General features: G+C 43.9%; 1 protein-coding gene across 3 annotated transcripts in view; it reads right to left on the bottom strand.

Moving 5' to 3' along the window:
- LOC148022348 (uncharacterized) overlaps positions 1-21,549 on the bottom strand; it is a 256,949-nt gene that overhangs the window by 67,276 nt on the left and 168,124 nt on the right. For all 3 annotated transcript variants that reach the window (XM_087697971.1, XM_087697969.1, XM_087697970.1), the window contains exons 18-22: positions 11,141-11,263; positions 10,934-11,017; positions 10,670-10,854; positions 8,110-8,248; positions 7,959-8,018 (exon numbers count right to left, since the gene is read on the bottom strand). In XM_087697971.1, coding sequence (XP_087554097.1) covers positions 7,959-8,018; positions 8,110-8,248; positions 10,670-10,854; positions 10,934-11,017; positions 11,141-11,263 — 591 coding nt within the window. The remainder of the gene's footprint in view (positions 1-7,958; positions 8,019-8,109; positions 8,249-10,669; positions 10,855-10,933; positions 11,018-11,140; positions 11,264-21,549) is intronic.

Below are 21,549 nucleotides of genomic sequence, written 5' to 3'. Positions count from 1 at the left end.
GGCTGCATAGTCTTGTGTTAGTCTATCCTCTCCTACCCTCAAATGAAATCTTGGCCCTGAAAATATAATCCCCAAATAAACATATCTCTAGACCACCTCCACTGTCTCTTCTCCATATGTGAAAGGGGGTACTTATCGCTGAATCCATTGAGAGGAAGTATTAAACATCATTACCTTGGTTTTCCCAAGGTTCATTGTGAGATTTTTGTTTTGAGAAAAGGCTTGTAGTGCATCTAGGTAGAACTGCAATCCCTTCGATGTGCTGGAGATGAGGACGAGGTCATCTACATAATGCATCCTCGGCCAGCTCCTTCCCCTCTAAGTCCATCAATGTTATTTAATATCTCATCAATATAAACGCTGAATAGAGTAGGTGGAAGTGGGCATCTTGGTTCCACTCCAATGGTACTAGTGATCTCCAATAGCTCTCCTAGTGCTCGCAAGCTATGCTGTAGACTCCTCTAGGGGTATGTGGGGATCCATCTCTTGCAAGCTTCAGTAGAGATGATTTGATAGGTACTCACTGTCAATCTAGTGAAGTCGTATCTAGGGAATCTCAGATAGTTGTTCATTGGGGGGATCACCTTGTGGCTGCAACTTGCGAGTGATGGTAAACTATAGATAGGTGTGGTCAGTTGCCACTGCTAAGGGCCTAATAGATAGTCCACCATGCTCACTCTGAGTGGTTGTATAGATCCTCCAAACATGCCTCCTCTTGTACATTTGGGTACATGCTTATGTGGAAAGCATGTGAGAGTGTTTGATCCAAACCATTAAGGATGGCTAATCCATGTGTGCCTCCCAAGGCTAGGAGGTGGTCACCATAATCTACACACTTGGCTCTCCTGTGATGTCTAGCGCAGCCCCATCTCCTTTGGTGCTCTCTCTTTGTATATGAGAGAGAGAGAGAGAGAGAGAGAGAGAGAGAGAGAGAGAGGAACGACGGAGAAGCGTGCCGCCATGTCGTCGCCTGTGCGCCTACCCCTACTGCCGCTTGTTTGACCTGTGGATCACTGCCCCTGCCGTCGCCTAGACCTGTGCGCCCTGTCAGACTGCACCGTCGACGCTTGATGATTGCCCGCTTGATCCGCCTGTGCTCGCCTGATCCGCCTGTGCTCGCCTCACGACTGCCCGCCTGATCCGCCTGGGGTCGCTGGCTCTGCGTCAACGTGCAGCGCCCTGTTAAACTGCCCTGTCGACGCCTGAAGACTGAACGCCTGCATCGCTTGCCCTGCGTCAGCGTGCAGGGCTGAGGCAGCCGTGTTGACGCCTCACCTGTGCCTGCCTCGCTATCCTGCGCACCCTATTTTCCGCCCCTATTGCAAGCAGGGGTCATCCGCCGCAGACGGACCATACGTGAGGCAGAGAAAGTGCCCAACCCTAATCGTTTGTGCTCAGCGCTTCCTGCCTACTGCCCTGCGCCCCCTGTGCTCCTGTGGGACTGGGACCAGAGAGAGAGAGAGAGAGAGAGAGAGAGCGAAAGCGAGAGACAGGAGCGAAGTATGGCTGGTCTGGATATGGCTTTTCTCGACCAAACGGTGGCAGCCCTTGGTCCGGATTCTGATGCAGAGGAACCAAAGGATATGGTTCCTTGCACAGAGGAGATGTCTCCTGCTCCTGACTTTCAGCCTATGGGCAAACGCTCCAAGCATGCTCCGGAAGAGACAATGGGTCATCAGGACCGCTCTTATGCGCAGGTTGCCTCTGATTCTGTGGATTCGCAGGATATTGACTGGGAGCATTTGCTGGAGTTTGCCAACACTCTGCTTGGCGATTATGTCTAACATAATCATGAAGCTTTTTTGGACTCTGGATCTGATGATGTTCAGGAAGCCATGGTGGACCCGAAAAATGTCTTGCGCTCTTTTTCGGTGTTTTATGACCGTGCTGTTATACTCTTCTTCACTGGCAGGATCCCAGTGCTTTCCCATATTCGCTAGTGGCTGCACCATTTACTACAAGGGGAGTGTGTGGAGGAGATTTTTGTTGGGCCCTGAGGCTTCTATGAGGTATTGTTGAAATCGGAGAAGCATTGGGCTGATCTCCTCTCGAAATTGCCATTGTTCTTTGATCGCCGTTTGGTCCATGTTGTGCCATGGCGCCCTATGGCAGACTTTCAGCGCGCCTGCTTCAACGTGAATGCCCGGTGTGGGTTGAAGTGGAAAATTGCCCGGCTGTCTATTGGCCTTTGTTAAAGGATGCCATGGCCATTGTGGGAATTGTTTTGGTCCCCCCGAGCCTAAGGGCCATGAATCGTAACCGTTTGTGTATGTTATGGGACACTGCTAGGAAAAGGCCTGCATGGCTTCGGATTAATTGTTCTGGCATGCATCCTTTGCATTTTCGTTTGAAATGGGGCAACTTTGCAGGTCACTGCTTTTCGTGTGGAAAATTGGGGCATTTTATAGCCGAATGCCCAGAGAAGCAACCGTCTTCAGATGAGGAGCATGTTGTGCTACCTAGGGAAGACATGGTGCTTGATGCTCAGTCACAGGATGCAACCCAGCCACCTACAGTTTTGGATAAAGGTAAACAACCTGTTTCGGGATTGGATTCCCATGGGAATGATTGGGTAGAGGCTCGTTCAAAAAAAGGTAAAAAGTTTGATGCTAGCCTGGCGGATACTGGGCCTAATGTCTCACAAGATTCCATGCGCACCTATATGCGCAGGAAAGAAATATTGTCCTCAGAGCACGCGGTGCGTACTATGGTTCCTTCCGCTCCACGTAATCAGTCTACTCAGAAAGCATATACAGATGGTCCCAAGCGCCCACCCGCTAAGCTGGCGTTCGATACTAGAGGGAATGTGATTACACCATGGGATCGTCGTTATCCCCGTTCCATTCCCAAGACAGTGGATATTCCGTCTACCTCCAAAGCTGGCCGTCAGAACTCTTTTGCCGTGTTAGTTGATTTTTTGGATGAGGGTGTCCTTGCCATTCAAGCAGAAAAGGTTAAATCGAGACAAGCGGTGCCTCGCTCCTGATTTTCTTTTTGAATACACATGAAGATAGCCACGTGGAATGTGCGCAGCATTTGTTCTCGCCATAAGCAACATGCCATGTGGACCGTATTGCATGAGAATCAGTGGGATGTCTTGTGTGCGGTTGAGCATAAGAGTCATGGTGAAGCAGGAAATTTTGTGGATTGCCATGGATTTCGCTTGTTTTATGCTAGGACACATGCAGGGCATTATTCTGGTGTGCTTATGATGGTGCATGAGAAATATCAGCCTGTTCTTATTAAAAATGATGTCCATGGCCGCTTTGCGGTAGTTGAAGTTTTATTTGAAGGAGAGATCTTATGATTGCTGGGCCTCTATGCTCCGAATGACCCTTTATCCTGCCGGGATCTATGGCATTCCTTGAACACCTCCTTGTCCCTTGGCAGACAGGGTTTTTTGATGGGGGATTTTAATATGTGTGTGGATTCTTCAAAGTCCACTTCCGAACATTCGGTGATGGATGCGCCGGAAAGTCGGGTGTGGAATGCGTTTGCGCTTGCGGTACTTAAGCAAGATCTATGGTCTTGGCTCCACCCTTCTTCTACAGGATTCACTTTCCATTCGGCACAGTATGCAACTACATGGTCGCGGTTGGACCGAATGTACATTATGTAGGATGATGATTTTCTTCCTGAGATGTTGGAAATGATAGTCTTGCAGCAATATGCCTTGTCGGATCATTTCCCTCTTCAGCTTGAGATGCTTGTACAACCCATTGCACCTTTTAAGCAATTGCTGGATAGACTCCCTTTACGTTTCAACTTGTCTTATTTGAAGCACTCAATCTTTCGGGGCTATATGCAGCAATTGATTGATAGATTTTTATTGGACTTCGCCACTGAGGCACCTGCTTCCTTTGAACAATTGCTCTCAAATGTGCAGCGGGTTGCTCGGCAGGTATGGGATTCACCATGCCTCGCTTTGTCGGCGGCGCCGACACGCAGCGGAGGACTTACTGGCTTTGGTTCGTTCTCTGCTGGTGGACACTCCAGATGATGAATTTCTACTGTCACTGGCGATGCGCTTAGCCGATCTTATTAAAGAGTTACAATTAAAATCTTATCAGCAGGCCAAATTGCAAAATTTGATTGAGAATTTGCAAGATAGTGCTTGTCAAACTCATAAGTTCTTTTGCGCTCTGCATGCCTCTCCTGCTTGAGAAAATATGACTAGACTCCAGAATTCAGAAGGTTGAATGGTCACTGACCCTCAAACTATTGTCAATATGTGCCAGAATTATTTTCTAGATCTTCTTGGTTCTTCTCAGTCCCCTTCTGACCAGGTTACGCATGCACATTCAGTCTTCTATGATCTGGTCCGTCATCAAGTTCCACTTGATATGCAAACTGCGTTGGAGACAGATATTTGTGAGGAGGAGGTTATGGAGGTTTTGTTATGCCTGCCTAAGGATAAAAGTCCTGGTTGGGATGGTCTCACCAATGAATTCTTTGAGAGTTCGGCTACCCAACTGGTGAAGCCATTGACGGCTATGTTTCAGCAGGTTTGGGAAATAGGGTCCATGCCTTCCTCCTGGAAAGAAGGTCTTATCAAACTGCTTCCAAAGGTCCCTTCGCCATCGATGTTGCAACATTGGAGACCAATTTCTTTAATGGGTTCGACGTATAAAATCTTTTCCATAGTGCTGGCGAATCGGCTCCACAAGCATCTTCCGGCCATTGTGTATCCTCTTCAATATGGTTTCATTAAGGGTTGCAATATTCTGGATAATATCTTAAATGTGTAGATGGCTATTGACTATGCAAGGCACTCTAGTCAGGAAGTGGTCTTGATTCAATTGGATCTGGAAAAGGCTTTTGACTCTTTAGACTGGTCTTTCATTGCAGAACTTATGTCTACTATGGGCTTTGGAACTCGGATGTCCCGCTTGATCTACACCATTAGTGCTGCGGCTTCTTCGCGAATAATGCTAAATGGTGGTGTTACAGAGCCCTTTGTCCTTGCACGCTCTGTGAGACAGGGTTGCCCATTGAGTCCTCTCTTCTTTGCCCTGGCGACTCATCCCGTTCTTTCGATGTTAGCTTCCATGGCAGCTTCTACTCAGTTGGCCAAATTGTCTCTTTCTTTTGGTCAGCACTTCATTAGTCAATCTTTGGCTGATGACAGCTTTATGATTTTGCGAGCGGACAAGGAAAATATTCGCAAGGCATTAGATGTTTGGAAGCTCTTTGGCCATACTTCTGGTCTTTGTATCAATGCTTTCAAATCAGCCATTCTCAGTTGCACGGAGTCCGATTTACAGTCCTTGGTTGGCAGGGACAGGTGGTTTCCCGTGGTTCAATTGTCAGGAAACTTGGGTACCCATTGGGTGTTGATGTTCGGCCAAAACAACTACTACAGTGGATTTCACAGAAACTAGCAGCTAAGTTTCTGTATTGGAAGTCGCAAGCTTGGCCCTTCCATGTTCGCCTCAAAGTGGCTCAGACAATTATACTGCCAATGCTCACTTATTTCTTACCATTGCTGCCTTGGACTCCTACTACTTTGAATGCGCTCACTCGGCCCATTTGTTTCATGTTATGGAAGAAGGATTCACTGCATGTAGATATTTCATGGATTTCGTGGTCACATACATGTACTCCCAAACGCCTGGGTGGTGGGGCTATTTTGGATGCCGAAACTCATATGCTGGCTCTTTGTTGGTCTCTTTTTCGTGCCATGTGTGTGGAGCATCACCCGTGGGCCGTTATAGCCCGTTATTTTCTTGAGGACCGCGGGCTTTTGCATGGTAATACACAAATTCGAAGCTCCTGGTGGCATGTTCTTAATGCAGACTCTCGGTTCTCGAGTCCTTCCTCATCCCTGCTTGTTCATTTGGTTGGCTCCTGGCAATTGGTTCTCCAGAAGGCGCGTTGGCATCCAACGGAGGAACGCTTACATACTAACTCTTTTCAAGTAGAATTATTGGCAGCCTCGAGATTACTTTCATGGGACGGCAACCATGAGCTCAGACCAAAATTTAATCGCATGTCCTGTTTGGGTTTGACTTAGTTGCAGATGCCACCCTTGCCAGTCGCAATGTCTTCATATCGTTTTGTATGGCCAGGAGACTTTTCAGAATCCCTCGTGGCTACCGTGATTTGTGGGAGCACCTTTTGTTAGTGCTCTAGAGCAGGCAACCCTTTCCTGCCCTTGCTGTGGATCGCCCTTGGCAGGACTAGGTTCTTGCAGGTCGGTTGAATTTGGAAAAGGCCTCAGCTAACCAGGTGTACCATCTCCTGATTAAAGATCATCAATGGCTGGTCACCAAAGCTAATGCTGTATGGGGGTTGCGCAAAGCTCAGTCATGGTGGAAGGCAACGGTGATGGAGGGCTGGTTGAACAAGACACCTTTCACATGCAAGGTCTTTCTTTGGAGGGTAATGATTGGTGGTCTTCCTCTTGCCTCGGCCCTTTCCAAGTGTCGAATCTCTAACAGCAATTGTTTCTTCTGCACCACTACTGTGGAATCGGCCCGCCATCGATTTATTTCTTGCCCTTTCGCAAAGAAGATCTGGTCGCTTTTGTCAACGGTTTGGCAAGCTATGGTGGGTTTCTCACTAAGCCCTTTCGATTGGGTATTTGTACGCCCAAAATACCCCACACCGGCTTAGTTGCATATGAAGATCTTGTTCCACTTTCTTAGATACTGGGGATGCTGGCACAATTGGACCACTTGGAATGCCTTTCTTTTTGATTCAGCCTCTAATGTTGCGGGTCACATTGCGAGGCTTAAAGGCCTCTTGCTTTGGCAGATAGATCTCATTCGGCACTCTGACTTGCTCCCTCGGGAAGACTTACTTCCCTGGCATATGGCAATTTCCTCTATGTCTTTGCCATGATTTTTGTAACTCTTTCCTGGTTTTGTACTGACAGTTTACACAGGTTGGCTTAGAGCCATCGTGTATCTTGTACTCATGTAAACTTGTACCTTTTTCCGTAATTAATACAATTACCTTTTACGAGAGAGAGAGAGAGAGAGAGAGAGAGAGAGAGAGAGAGAGAGATTGGGGCACTAAACATTGATTTAAACTTCTTCATGAAAAAGAAAAGAAGAGTCTAAGGGCACGCGCACATGTGTTGTGGAAGAGGGAGCATAAACAACACCTATAACTATCCCAACGGTAACCCCAAATAGTCACAAATAGGAACTTTAATGCAAATAGACAGTTTGGATCAGATGCCGTGGGGCACATCTTTTTGGAAAAGATGGATCGGATGAGTCAATTCGTCCATCGGATGTGGACAATCAAGAAGAAAAGTTGAGGCAGCCACTTTTCTTGAACCAGCTACTCAAGAAAGAGAGGCTTCACCATTGGAGAAAGGACATACTTATCTGAATGAGGTTCTCTTTGCACATAGCTCCTATAGTGGATGAGTGACAAAGATGGAGGCTAGGTGGTATCAAAGGGGCTAGAGACATGATATAGAGCCTTAGCAAGGTGGTGTCCCTAGAGTGGAGTGCTACAAACACTTCTCAGACATGAATTCGTCTCTTCATTAAAGGAGACATCCTTCTTACAATGGTGGCTACCACTAGAGAGAAAATGTATGATGAGACCATAAGACATGCATGATGAACAAATGGAGGTATTGAGAATATAGGAGGCGGCCTCTTCATAGGCTACAATGGAACCATAGGAAGTGGGTATGAAGAGATCCACTTCTAGAGACACCTAGGGATGTTGCATGGTTAGATACACCACCAGATTGGGGCGGAAGATCTAAATGAGCAAAAATAGTAAGGTTTTAACTTGTTTGTAGAGAATAGCATATGATTATCATAGTGTAGCATTTAGTACCCTATTTTATTGTACCATACCATATCATACTTTTCACACTTGACAGATATGCTACAAACCTCCCCACTGGTTATTCACTCAGGCTTTGCTAAAGACTGCTTTCTATTTGCCTCTTATAACCTAAGTTCCACTTCAGAAATGTGAAAGATAGGAACCTGTTTTTCTGCCTCCAAATACTCCCGTATTGGACGATAAGCTGCAGCAACACACAAATTCTGCAATAAAAGAGCAAACATGAAGTTATTATAATGGAAGATTAAACAAACTAAATTATTCAGACTTTACTGAGCAGGTATAGTATCTCACTTTCAAATCACTGCCTGAAAAGCCTTCTGTCTGAACCGCCAACTCCTGAAAGTTGAATTGCCCTCCCAGGTCCTCATCAGATAACAGAACTTGCAGTATCTTTTCACGATTTTTCACATCCGGGAGATCCACGAATATTCTTCAATACAACAAAAAAGAATGTAGTAATATCATTTGACATACAAATAGCACATATCAACCTACATGTACATATAAGAAGTGAATAATCTCCAAACAGTGAGGCTACTAAAACATAATATGCATTATGTTGCATATGCATCATCTGCCTGAATTTCAACATCTGCTGTGTGGCATTAACAAGCACCTCTTGTAAGGGTTCTAAGCACCATTTTCTAAACATCCTAGAAAATCTCTCTCTATAGGCATTCACCATCTGTTATTGGAAAACTAAGAGAGAAGCATTCTTTCGATTGAATCATATAGATCCACTACATCCAAGTAAGACCCCACCTATACAGTTTCCAGATTAACCAGAATTGCAAGTACGTGCATATGATTTCCTGGTAAAAGCCATTGTTCTATTACTTGAGGTACTGTTGAGCATTTATAGAGTACTTTATAACAATCAAACAAAGGCTAAAGCACAGAGTGGCAAAAAGAGCACTCTATAAGAATTACAGACTGCCTTTTTTGCAGAGCTGGGCTACACACGTCCTGCAATTGTAACTACACTTTGGCTTTTATATCTCCTCGCATTTACATCACTCTATAACAATCAAACAAAGACTATTGCACACAGTCACAAAAGGGGTGACTGGTATTATTGCTTGGGTCATTTGGACTGTGAGATGTAGTCATGCCATAGATTTGGAGCACAGAACTACTGCACAGACTCTCTCTAGCCGTTGAAAGGAGATTATTCAGTCTCCACAGGACGTCGGAGAGACTATAGATGATTCTGAGCACATGGGTAGGAGTGATGCTTTTCTTCATACTTGGGATTCTCTGTTCAGAGTCACAATGGTTTGGCATTACAAACCACCTCATCGGCTAATTGAAAAAGAAACCAAAAGGGTCCATATCAAAGAACATCCCAAAACTTAGAATCTTTTCCTGAATGTTGGACAACATACTGTAACCACGAAACTGTATACCCCTGAACAATTTTGCACCTGAAATGTTGTGTTTCAGCGTGAAATTTTCACATTTCGGTAAGTCCTAAGTGAAACACCTCATGAAACGATACAACAATGCATTTAAAACACATATATTGGTAGGTTTTATATCAGAAATTGTTTTTTCCCCTTCAAGTGAAATGGGTACGTGAAATGTTGGATACTGAAATATTTCATTAGTGAAACATGTTTAATGGTTACCATGGTTGATAGGGGAGTTTGGTGACCAAACATCCCATAACAAATGTCCAGTAGACTCCCAAGAGCAGTGCACTAGATTAAGTTCGAAAAATTTGTCCATCACGGAACAAACTTTCATCTAAGAGACAATGGATGAACCAAACTTCAGAGTTTGTTAGGAACAATCATGTGGCTTCCATTAGAGTTTATTTTTGTGCAAACGTGCCCTTTTGTACAATAAGAGAAAATTTCTATTAATACCCATCTCAGTCAAAAGTGACCAACGTTAAATACAATACAAGCCCTATAGAGGACAGCAATGAAAAATCATAAAATAATGAGAGATCCTCTAACACAAGGGCTGTGTGAAAAGCCAATCTACAGGTTTATTATACCTGTAACAATATTCTGGTTCTAAGTGGAAGAAAGTGAAGGGGTCCCTTGCATTAACAAAAACCTCTCTCCTTCTCATGCACATTGATAGTAACCCTGTAGTCTCTCCAACCTCCCACAAATAATATGGATGATCCCTGTCCAAATCTAACAGAGGGTCTTTTCTATAGATGTGTGCTATGTCTCTTTGGCATGACTCCAAATCCCCATGTCACATTGCACAGGAAACCCTACTAAAGTCCTCATGTACTATTCAATCTGCATGCCAACTGTCACAAACCCTCAGTAAGGCCTCCATCTCTCCTGTTTCTGAACTAGTTTATTTTGGAAAATGTCACAGTACTTAGACAGGGTTGAATAAAACATGGCGCCTTGAACTAGACAGCTCTCTTGAGCAGATAGCCTAGGACCTACTGACCTATATTCATTTTCATATTGAATTCACATATTTAGTGAATTAACCCACTGGCATGAAGCCATCACTGCATATGGTAAGAAGCTGCTCACCTCAGGACATTGTTGCATCATATACATTGCCTAAGAGGACTGAAGGTTCAATACAGTCCACACCAACATAATGTTCCAAGTTCTGCCCTTTTTGAAAAGTTCACCAGCATTGACAATTTGCTCCAGCTTTTGTTCTTTCATATATAGACAACATACATGATATACGTCCAGCACTTGACCCAGACCCAAACATCGATAAGATGCACCTAATGCATTGTACATATTTACCTTGACCAACAAGCGTTACACGCCACATCACAATCTACAGTTGGGGGTAATGCATCATGTGGAAGCATAAAGACCAGTTTTACTAGCTTATCCAGCTCATCAGTTGGCATACTAACCTCCGAGGCAGCCGACGAATAACAGCATCATCTAGATCAAATGGCCTGTTTGTGGTAGCTAGGACAAGAATCCTCTCACTTTCCTTAGACTGCAGGCCATCCCAAGCAGCCATTAGCTCATTCCGAACTCTTCTAGATGCTTCATGTTCAGAGGCATCACCACGAGCTCGAAGAATACCATCAACCTGTTAAGAATTCATGTCTAAACTGAGTTCATGACTGCAGCACAAAGCTGAATGGAAGGAGGTCATAATGGCCACAAACCTCATCAATGAATATGATTGCCGGTTCAAGTTTCTTAGCAAGAGTAAATAATGACCTTGCCAGTTTCTCTGCATCTCCAAACCACTGTAATTTGCAAACATCTCATTCAGTTTCATTATGGCCACTATACTCTAGCAACACAACAAAATGTCTGTCAAATCAAGTTTGCATGGAAGAAAAATAAAAGTCTAGTTTTCATCTGCATGCCTTTGAGGTTATATTTGATGTATTAATGCTCATGAAGTTAGCACCAGCTTCAGTTGCAACAGCTTTTGCAAGAAGAGTTTTTCCTGTTCCTGGAGGACCAAACAGCAGCACTCCTTTACATGGCTGCAAGCATACAGAAACAACTCATCAGGCCATTCCCAAAATTTGATGTCCTCTCTCACCAAGTGAATTACACAGACTACTTTCATATATAAAAAACCTTCACTAGAAAACAATCTCATGATTGGACTTTCCTAGATAGTATTAAGATATGCAAACAGATGCGACAATCAGCCAACACAGAACAAATCAATATGAAACTGCAGAATCAGCCTTCTCATAGAAGCCTTCTGGGCAAAGCTGGCAATCCGCATAGCAGCATAAACTGCAGCAGCAAGTGTTGCTATCTCCTATTTTTACAGTGTAATCAGAAAATAATCTGCAACCCTATATACACAAGTGTGAGGATTAGGATTTGTTGTACATGTTGCACATAAACCAAACAACCTGACCTTACTATGAATTGGAATATTGAGACTATATACTAGGAGAACTGTGAGCTTATGGTTGCATTGTTTTTCATATTTTTTGTGCCTCTAAGGAACATCTTCTCATAATTAGTAGTGAATCCTGGGGGATCACACAAAATATGATATGATGTAGGACACAATGCACTATGATGTCACACATGATGTCTTAGAAGAGGTTTCCAAGTGGTACCCTTGACAAATGGAATGACGTGATGTGGGACATATCTTATGAGTCCCTGAAGATTTAATGGCATGTGTGCCATTCATCTGCTCATGTGTGACCTATGACTAGACTGTGTTGTGAAAAGTTTGACCATGGGAACGTTGACTAGAAGCATGAACCATAATCTCCATGGAGCCATTGTCAAGCCTGCATTCATATGCTTTGTGAACTTCACTTTTATCTTGTGTGTAATTGCTTGATTTTTTCTTTGGCACTTAATCATGATGGTTGTAAGTGTTACAATTGGCCACTCTTAAGAAACAACTTGAGTTATTCGATGCATTCGTATAACATGTTTGCACCATGTGTAGGTCCCAAGTTTCTAATGCCTTATAGGTATGACTATCCTCAGCCACAGAGAGCTAGGTGAAGTATAGCGCTGCTCTTATATTTTGAAATATTGTCACTTGGCTAGCAAAAAAAGGATTATTGTAAAGAGCTAGTGGCACCAAAAAAAATTTATGAGCTCTGCCCTGTTTTTAGAACCTCCATGCATGTGCCATGTGGGGGAAGAGAGGCAGTAAAAAATTCCAGCAAATACGCACATGGTCCATGTATGTGCATGTGGAATGACAGTGAATGTAGAAGACACAGTTGGGTAGGTGCAATGCACCTGTGTGTGACGACAGAATTGTGTGACTAATTCCCTAGGTTTATGAAAATTAGTTATTTTTAATTAGCCTGCAAATTTGGGTAAAAACTCTACATTCTCTTGTTTAAAAATATTACTTTATGATCTCACTTAAAAGGATGTTAAGAAAACAAAAAGTTGGTTGTCTATTATTATTCAATGGATGTGTTCATCTTCCTCTCATTGCTCTCTTGGGTGCTACTACCACCTGTTTTGTGAAGATTTTCAAGTGGCTGATTTTGTGGACAACTCTGTGTGTCTGAGTGTTACAAACATATGGGCAATTTTGGGGTATTATATAGCTGATCTTTAGTTAACCATCATCAATGGCTATCTATTGAGAGAACTCTTTATTTACAGCCTATATCACTACCCTCGATAATTTGAGGCTGATGAAGATTCTGTGCTCATATGATCTTACTTTGGTTAATACAAACCGCGTGTGTTAATTCACCTTAGATATTAGCAAAAAGGACAAAGGTGTAAAGACAGTAACTCTTTCTCTTTGGGAGCTGCCCACTGCCTGGCAAACTGCACTATTTTTACTGCCTCAAGTTACCAACATGTTGCAACCTTTGCATAACATGAAGCATCAGAAATGAAGAAATTGCCATAAAGTTTCTTAAAGGTATTATGGTACCTATTGCACAGGTATGATCTTATTGACAAGAAGGATGGCTTCTAAGTTCAGATCAGATTATTGGCTAATTTCTTTGGTTCTCGTACAGTCCCAAACTAAAACCTGAGACAATGAATTCAAAGAACAAGCTTCTATGACTTCGTGTGAACAATTGGCTCAATGGTTCTAAAACAGGGGATCATAGGCAAGCCAATCTCCCTGCATTATCCCTGCGTTTATTGACAGCTTCCATCACCCATGCTGTCACTGTCATCACCATTAGCTGCAGCCCGCATCAGCACCATCACTGCCAGCCTGATAGTATCCTCACATGCAAGATAGTGTATTCTAACATCACTGCCATCACTGCCAACCTCATTGTATCCTTCCCCGTTTTGGGATGGTCTCTCTTTTATTATTTAAAAAAAAAAAAAAAAAAAAAAGAGATGAAAATTCCAAGGTGAGCTTTTGTTTGATTCATTTTTTTTTTTTTGGTTGCTTAGGGAAAGTGGGGATGGGAGAGGCTCTAGCCACAATCATGTGCTTCAGTTTGTCAGCTTTTCTTTCTAGGATTTAATTCCGAGTTTTATGGCATCATTTGCAGCCATTTTATTTCCATTACAGCTATCCATAATGAGAGTGTGCATATGGATTCACAAAAAGAATGGTGTAACTATGGAGGTGGTAGTAAATCTTGACTCTTGCTTGCAGCTAGTTGCCACTAATTAGTGAGTGCAATGTATATATTTGGCAATTTAAGCATCCATTAACGTAAATTCTTAATAGCTTCTCTCTCTCTCTCTCTCTCTCTCTCTCTCTCTCCGTAATGAATGTTATATTTATAAAGTACTAAACAACAAAAGAGTTACAAAAGTCATGGCAAAGACGCAGAGGAAATTGCCATATGCCAAGGAAGTAAGTCCTCCTGAGGGAGTAAGTTAGAGTGCCGAATGAGATCTATCTGCCAATGCAAGAGACCTTTAAGCCTAGCAATATGTCCCTGAACATTAGAAGCCGAATAAAAAAGAAAAGCATTCCGAATGGTCCAATTGTGCCAACAGCCCCAGTATCTAAGAAAGTGAAACAACATCTTCATATGTGGCTGTGCCGGTATGGGGTATTTGGGCCGCACAAAAACCCAATCAAAAGGGCTTAGCGAGAAACCAACCACCGCTCACCAAACTGCTGACAAGAGTGACCAAATTTTCTTAGCGAGAGGGCAAGAAATAAATCGATGACAGGCCGATTCCACACTGGTGGTGCAAAAGAAACAATTGCCGTTGGAGATTCGACACTTGGAAAGGGCTGAAGCAAGAGGAAGACCACCAATCATCACCCTCCAAAGAAAGACCTTGCATTTGAAAGGTGTCTTGTTCAACCAGCCCTCCATCACGGTTACCTTCCACCATGACAAAGATTTACGCAATCCCCATACAGTATTAGCTTTAGTAACCAGCCATTGATGATCTTTAATCAGAAGATGATACACCTAGTTAGCTGAAGCCTTTTCTAAATTCAGCTGGCCTGCAAGGGCCCAGTCCTGCCAGGGATGATCGAAGCAAGGGCAGGAAAGGGTTGTCTGCTCTGGAGCACCATCAAAAGCTGTCCCCATAAATCCCAGTATCCACGAGGGATCCTGAAAAGCCTCCTGGCTATACGAAAAGTATCAACACATTGCCACTGGCAAGGGTGGCATCTGCAACTGAAGTCAAGCCCAAACGTGCCATGCGGTTAAATTTTGGTCTAAGCTCATGTTTGCCTTCCCAAAAAAGCAACCGCGAGGCTGCCAACAATTCCAATTGAAAAGAGTTAGTAGCTAAGCGGTCCTCCGCTGGATGCCACTGAGCCTTCTCAAGAACCAGTTTCCAGGAACATACCAAATGAGCAAGCAGAGATGATGAAGGACTAGAAAACCGAGAGTCTGCATTAAGAATATGCCACCAAGAACTCCAAATTTGGGTATTACCATGCACAAGTCCGTGATCCTCAAGAAAATAACGGGCTATAAAGACCCACGGGTGATGATCCAAGCACATGGCGCGAAAAAAAGACCAACGGAGTGCCAGCATATGAGTTTTGGCATCTAAAATAGCCCCACCACCCATGCATTTGGGGGTACATGCATGCGACCAAGAAATCCATGAAATGCCTGCATGCAAGGAGTCCTTCCATAACATGAAATGAATATACTGAGTAAGAGCATTCAGTGTAGTAGTAGTCCAAGGCAGCAATGGCAACAAAGATGTGAGCATTGGCAACATAATTGTATGAGCCACTTTGAGGCGAACATGGAAGGGCCAAGCCTGTGACTTCCAATACAGAAACTTAGCTGCCAGTTTGAGTGAAATTCACTCTAGTAGTTGCTTTGGCCGAACATCAACACCCAAAGGGTACCCAAGATGCCTGACAATGAAACCACGGGGAACAACCATTCCCTACCAGTCCAATGACTGCAAATCTGACTCCATGTAGCTGAGAATGGCTGATTTCAAAGCATTGATACGAAGACCAGAAGCCTGACCAAAGAGAGTCCAAACATCTAATGCTTTGCGGAGATTATCCTTGTTTGCACAAAAAATCATAAAGTTGTCATCAGCCAAGGATTAACTAATGAAGTGCTGTCCAAAAGGAAGAGACAATCCAGCCAACTGAGTAGAAGCTGCCATATGAGACAACATCGAAAGAACTGGATGAGCCGCAAGGGCAAAAAAGAGAGGACTCAAAGGGCAACCCTGTCTCACAAAGCGGGCAAGGACAAATGGCTCGGTAACACCACCATTCAGCATAACTTGCGAAGAAGCCGCAGCACAAATGGTGTAGATCAGACGAGACATCCGAGTATCAAAGACCCATAGTAGACATAAGTTCTGCAATGAAAGACCAGTCTAGATAATCAAAAGCCTTTTCCAGGTCCAATTGAATCAGTACCACCTCCTAATTAGAGTGCCTTGCATAGTCAATAGCCAGTTACACATTTAAGACATTATGCAGAATGTTTCGGCCCTTAATGAAACCATATTGAAGAGGATGCACAATGGCAAAAAGATGCTTATGGAGCCGATTTGCCATCACTTTGGAAAAGATTTTATACATAGAACCCATCAAAGAAATTGGTCGCCAATGTTGCAACATAGATGGCGAAGGAACTTTCGGAAGCAGTTTAATAAGTTCTTCTTTCCATGAGGAAGGCATGAACCCCGTTTCCCAAACTTGCTGAAACATAGCCGTCAATGGTTCCACCAGTTGGGTAGCAAAAACATAGCAAAAACCCTGTAGAAGAAGGGTGTAGCCATGACCAGAGATCTTGCTTAAGTACGGCACGAGCAAACGCATTCCACACATGGCTTTCCGGAGCGTCCATCACCCAATGCTCTGATGTGGACTGTGAAGAATCAACACACATATTAAAATCCCCCATAAAAAAACCTGGTTTGCCAAGTGACAAGGAGGTCTGCAAAGTATTCCAAAGATCCTGGCGGGATAAAGGATCATTTGGAGCATAGAGCCCAAGTAACCATAAGATCTCTCCTTCAAATAAAACTTCAATCACCACAAAACGACCATGGACATCATTTTTTAAAAGAACAAGCTGATATTTCTCATGTACAATCATAAGCACACCAGAATAATGCATGGCATGTGTCCCTGCATAAAACAAGCGAAACCCATGACAATCCACAACTTTTCCTGCTTCACCGTGACGCTTGTGCTCAACAGCACACAAGACATCCCACTGATTCTCGTGCAATAAACTCCACATGGCATGTTGCTTATTGCGAGAACAAATGCCTCGCACATTCCATGTGGCTATCTTCATGTGTATTCAAAAAGAAAATTAGGAACGAGGCAAAGCTTGCCTCGATTTAAGCTTTTTTGCTAAAATGTCAAGGACTCCCTCATCCAGAAAATCAGCTAACACGGCAAAAGAGTTCAGACGGCCAGATTTGGAAGTAGACGGTGTATCCACTGTCTTGGGGATGGAATGGGGATAACGACGATCCCATGGGGTAATCACGTTGCATTTAGCATCAAAAGCCAACTTAGCAGGTGGGCCCTTCGGACCATCCGTACATACTTTCCTAGTGGGCTGATTGCGAGGAGTAGAAGAAACCATAGCATGAGTAGTGTGCTCTGAAGACAACATGTCTTTCCTGCGCATATAAGTACGCACGGAATCTTGTGAAGCATTAGCACAGTATCCGCCATGCGAGCATCAAACCTTATGCCATTTTTGGCACGAACATCTACCCAGTCATTGTCACGGGAATCCAAACCCGAAACATGTTGCTTGCCTTTATCCAAAACATTAGGTGGCTGGGTCGCATCGTGCGACGGAGCATCAAGTACCATATCTTCCATGGGAGGCAAAACATGCTGAGCATCTGAAGTCGGTTGCTTTGCTGGACACTCGGCCATAAAATGCCCCAATTTTCCACACGAAAAACAATACCCTGCAAAGTAACCCCATTTCAAACGAAAGTGCAAAGGATGCATGCCAGAACAATTAAGACGTAACCAAGCAGGCCTTTTCTGATCCGTGTCCCATAGCATACACAAACGGTTACGATTCGTGGCCCTTAGGCTCGACGGAACAAAAACAGTGCCCACAACGGCTATGGCATCCTTTAACAGTGGCCAATAGACTGTTGGACAGTTTTCCACTTCAACCCACACCGAGCATTCGCGTTGAAGCAAGTGCTGAAAATCCGCCATTGAGCGCCATGGCACAACATGGACCAAACGGCGATCAAAGAACACTGGCAGTTTAGTTAGCAGATCAGTACGATGCTTCTCGGATTTCAACAGCACCTCATAAAAGCCTCGAGGCCCAACAAAAATCTCTTCAACACACTCCCCTTGTAGGAGACTTTGCAGCCACTGGCGAATATAGGACATCACTGGGATCCTACCAGTGAAGAAGAGTATAACAGCACGGTCATAGAACACTGAGAATGAGCGCAAAACATTTTTAGGATCCACAGTGGCTTCCAGAATATCTTCAGCTCCTAAGTCAGAGAACGCTTCATGATTATGTTGAACATAATCACCAAGCAGAGTGTTGGCAAACTCCAACAAATGCTCCCAATCAACATCCTGAGAAACCACAGAATCAGAAGCAACTTGAGCATAACAACGTTCTTGATGATCCATTGTATCTTCCGAAGTATGCTTGGTGCGTTTGCCCGCAGGCTAGAAGTCAGGACCGGATGGCATCTCCTCTGAGCAAGGAACCATATCCTCTGGTTCCTCTGATTTAGAATCTGGACCAAGGGCTGCCACTGTTTGGTCAATAAAGGCCATGTCCAGACCAGCCATGTTGTATCACCCCTTTAACCAGAGATCTGAAACTATTTGCAAGGCGCTCTCTCTCTCTCTCTCTCTCTCTGTGCTGCCACAGTCTACCTACTGTCCTGTGCAGGGTCACAGTCACGCGCTCCCAGATCTTGACAGATCTCTGATACGCCGGCCTCTTTCTGTGTGTGTGTGTGTGTGTGTGTGTGAATCGCATAGTAGGGCTCCCCAGGAAGGCCAACTGTTCACGAGTAGGCGATGGCAAGTCATGAACAGGGCAGAACGGACCTTGCACGGGTCTGACAAAGGGGCTCAAGTAGTGCACGAGCAGGTACACACGTCCGCTAGGCAAGGGAGGCATGTCCGCAGGCAAGTAAACACGACACCTCTCTCCTTTGCTCGCTCTCTCTCTCTCTCACTGTGTGGCTACCTCTTCCTGCGTGCAGAAGCGGAGTAGAATAACGCAGACGCAAGCCCGATAGAGCCAACAGACGAGGTCAGGTCGCTGCAGAAGACGGGTCATGGCAGGTCGCCATCATCGCGATTCTCTCTGCTCTCTCTACTCACTTCTCTCTCCCTCTCTCTCTCTCTCTCTTCGGATGTCAATATGGAATTGTAATGGAGACCTACACTTGGATGTTGGTTACTTTGAAGATAGCTTCTGAAACACAGATATAGCAATGTACACAGAAACACACCAATGTGAAGGTAGCCGACTACTAAACGTGCGGGAATACAGGTGGGAAAACTCCATTTCGTCCAACAGCTAGAAAACCAGGAAGCACCAGGGGTTTTGGAGATGTGGCCATACTATACTGGGAAGACCTCAAAGGGATAGTGCAAGTAATGAAAATAGATGATGATGCATGATATTTATGGATTAGGATACATGCAAGAAGACCACGAGATATATTTATTGCAATATGCTACTTTCCTCCTGCAAATTGGGGGACTATTTATTGCTGATTATTGCTAATTTTCCTAATGCATATCATGATATAGGGTTTGTAGTATTTTAATTAAAATGATAGTAGCATGAGTGTTGTCTCGATGCTATCATTACATCGTCGCAACGAGTTAATGAATGAGCATTGGAAAGCCTGATTGTGCATGGCACATTTCTGATTGAAAATTATGTTTGGGCACATTAGGATCATACAATTTTGCATGTGCATATCAACCATGGTATCATAATACAAAGAATTGGATGCATAGCACTTGTTTTCCGTTATGATAACCTACGCTTGAGTGTGGAAGACAATCTAATGAGATGGATCCCCCTTTCATGTACTTAATGAGGATATCATGAGATATGCTAGCATTGGGGACATATTATTAATAGGAGATTTCAATGCACGCACTGGAGATAGACAGTGTGACTTTTATATGCATGATAATGCCATGTTCAAAGAGATCGACATAGATAAAATAGGCCGGCCTACGCAGGATAAAGAAGTGAGTACCTATGGGACACACCTATTGACTTTGGAAAGTGCACATAGACTAGCCATCTTTAATGGTCTACCACAATGGCCAGGATCTAACAATTTGACATGTTGGAATCACAAAGGAGGGGCAATTACTGTGGACTACTTGATAGGCTCACCAGCATTGATACCAAACATCCAAAACTTTAAGATATCTAAGAGACCAATTGGCATAGCAGCAGATCATGCTATTTTGACATTCATGCTCTCTTGTGTACATATGAAACATGAAACACCTTGCCTCCCTAAACTTCCAAAATACTACTTTACAGAAGACACCTCATACATCTACAGTGTTTCTTTAGAGACCAGTTTACATACATTGGACTTGAGTAGATCGTTGGAAGAATGTACAAGGGATTTAGCAGAGGCCATACATGTATCAGCCATGTATGCATTTCCACACACCTTGCCCCGATGTAGATTCACACGATCTATTGCTCCCCAAAATAGCTAGTATGATGATGAGTGTAGAGTCACTCGAGCTCGCTTATAGAGAGAAGTGGAGCTAGGCACTTAGACACATCACCAAGCAAAGGCGTTTTTCAAACGCCTTGTGCGGAAGAACAAACGAGACTACTTAGCGAAAGTAGAAGCAGAGATATATCAGCTATTTTTGGGGCCGGATAGCAAGAGCGCATGGAAGATGTTTCATGAAAGACAACCCCCCATACAGATTACATCACCAGATGCTTGGCTTGACTATGGGAGACAGCTGTATGACCTGCCGAGACAGCCACCTATGCAGTGCCGACAAACTTGTAGACCAACATAGTGCTCTTTCTTCACATGGAAAATGATTAGGGATGCAATTTATAGATTACAAAATGGGAGAGCACAGGATGAGGATGGACTAGTAATAGAACATTTCTCACATGCTCGTTACATATTAGCACCCATATTAGCACATATGTTCCATAGAGTAGTATATAAAGGTTTCCCTATAAGTTGGTCAGACAACACTATCATTCCGCTATTTAAAAGTGGTGATTCCCTGATTCCTAGCAACTACAGAACTATCATCATTGGTCATACTTTGGCCAAGATATATGGATCTATATTGGAGCATGAACTCAATGAGTGGGCTGAAATGCAAGCCAAGAGAGTACAAGGACAGGCACGTTTTAGACAAGGATATACCACGCTGGACCATATTCTTACAGTTAGAGCCATTATTGAGGAGGGTCGAGCCCGAGACACGAGGATCTATTGTTGCTTTGTAGACTTTTGCAAAGCTTTTGATACAGTGCCTCGTACACGCGTCATGCAAAGATTGCAGGACATTGGAGTACCATAGGGTATACGATGGGTTGTCTATGCATTATATAAGACAGTGACAAGTCATGTACGGGCACTTGGGGGGACTATCAAAGAGGATCGACAGTACCATAGGAGGGAAACAAGTTTGTCCACTCTCACCCACATTGTTTGGTCTATACATAGATAAAGTGTCTGATTACATAGACCGAGGAGGAGGAGCTCGAGCCGTACACTATCATCTAATTTGTTAACATACATGGTCGTCGTGTCTATACTGGGCTCACAAACTTCGAGCACACTGCTCTCCTAGGGATACTCACTTCTCAGCTCACCTCCATCCTATACTTAGCCACCCTCTAGAGCTTCC

The sequence above is a fragment of the Lygodium microphyllum genome, chromosome 17 (assembly GCF_053477565.2).
Source record: "Lygodium microphyllum isolate KBCC chromosome 17, Lygodium_microphyllum_v1.1.10, whole genome shotgun sequence".
NCBI lineage: Eukaryota > Viridiplantae > Streptophyta > Polypodiopsida > Schizaeales > Lygodiaceae > Lygodium > Lygodium microphyllum.
This window is presented reverse-complemented; position numbering and strand designations above follow the sequence as displayed.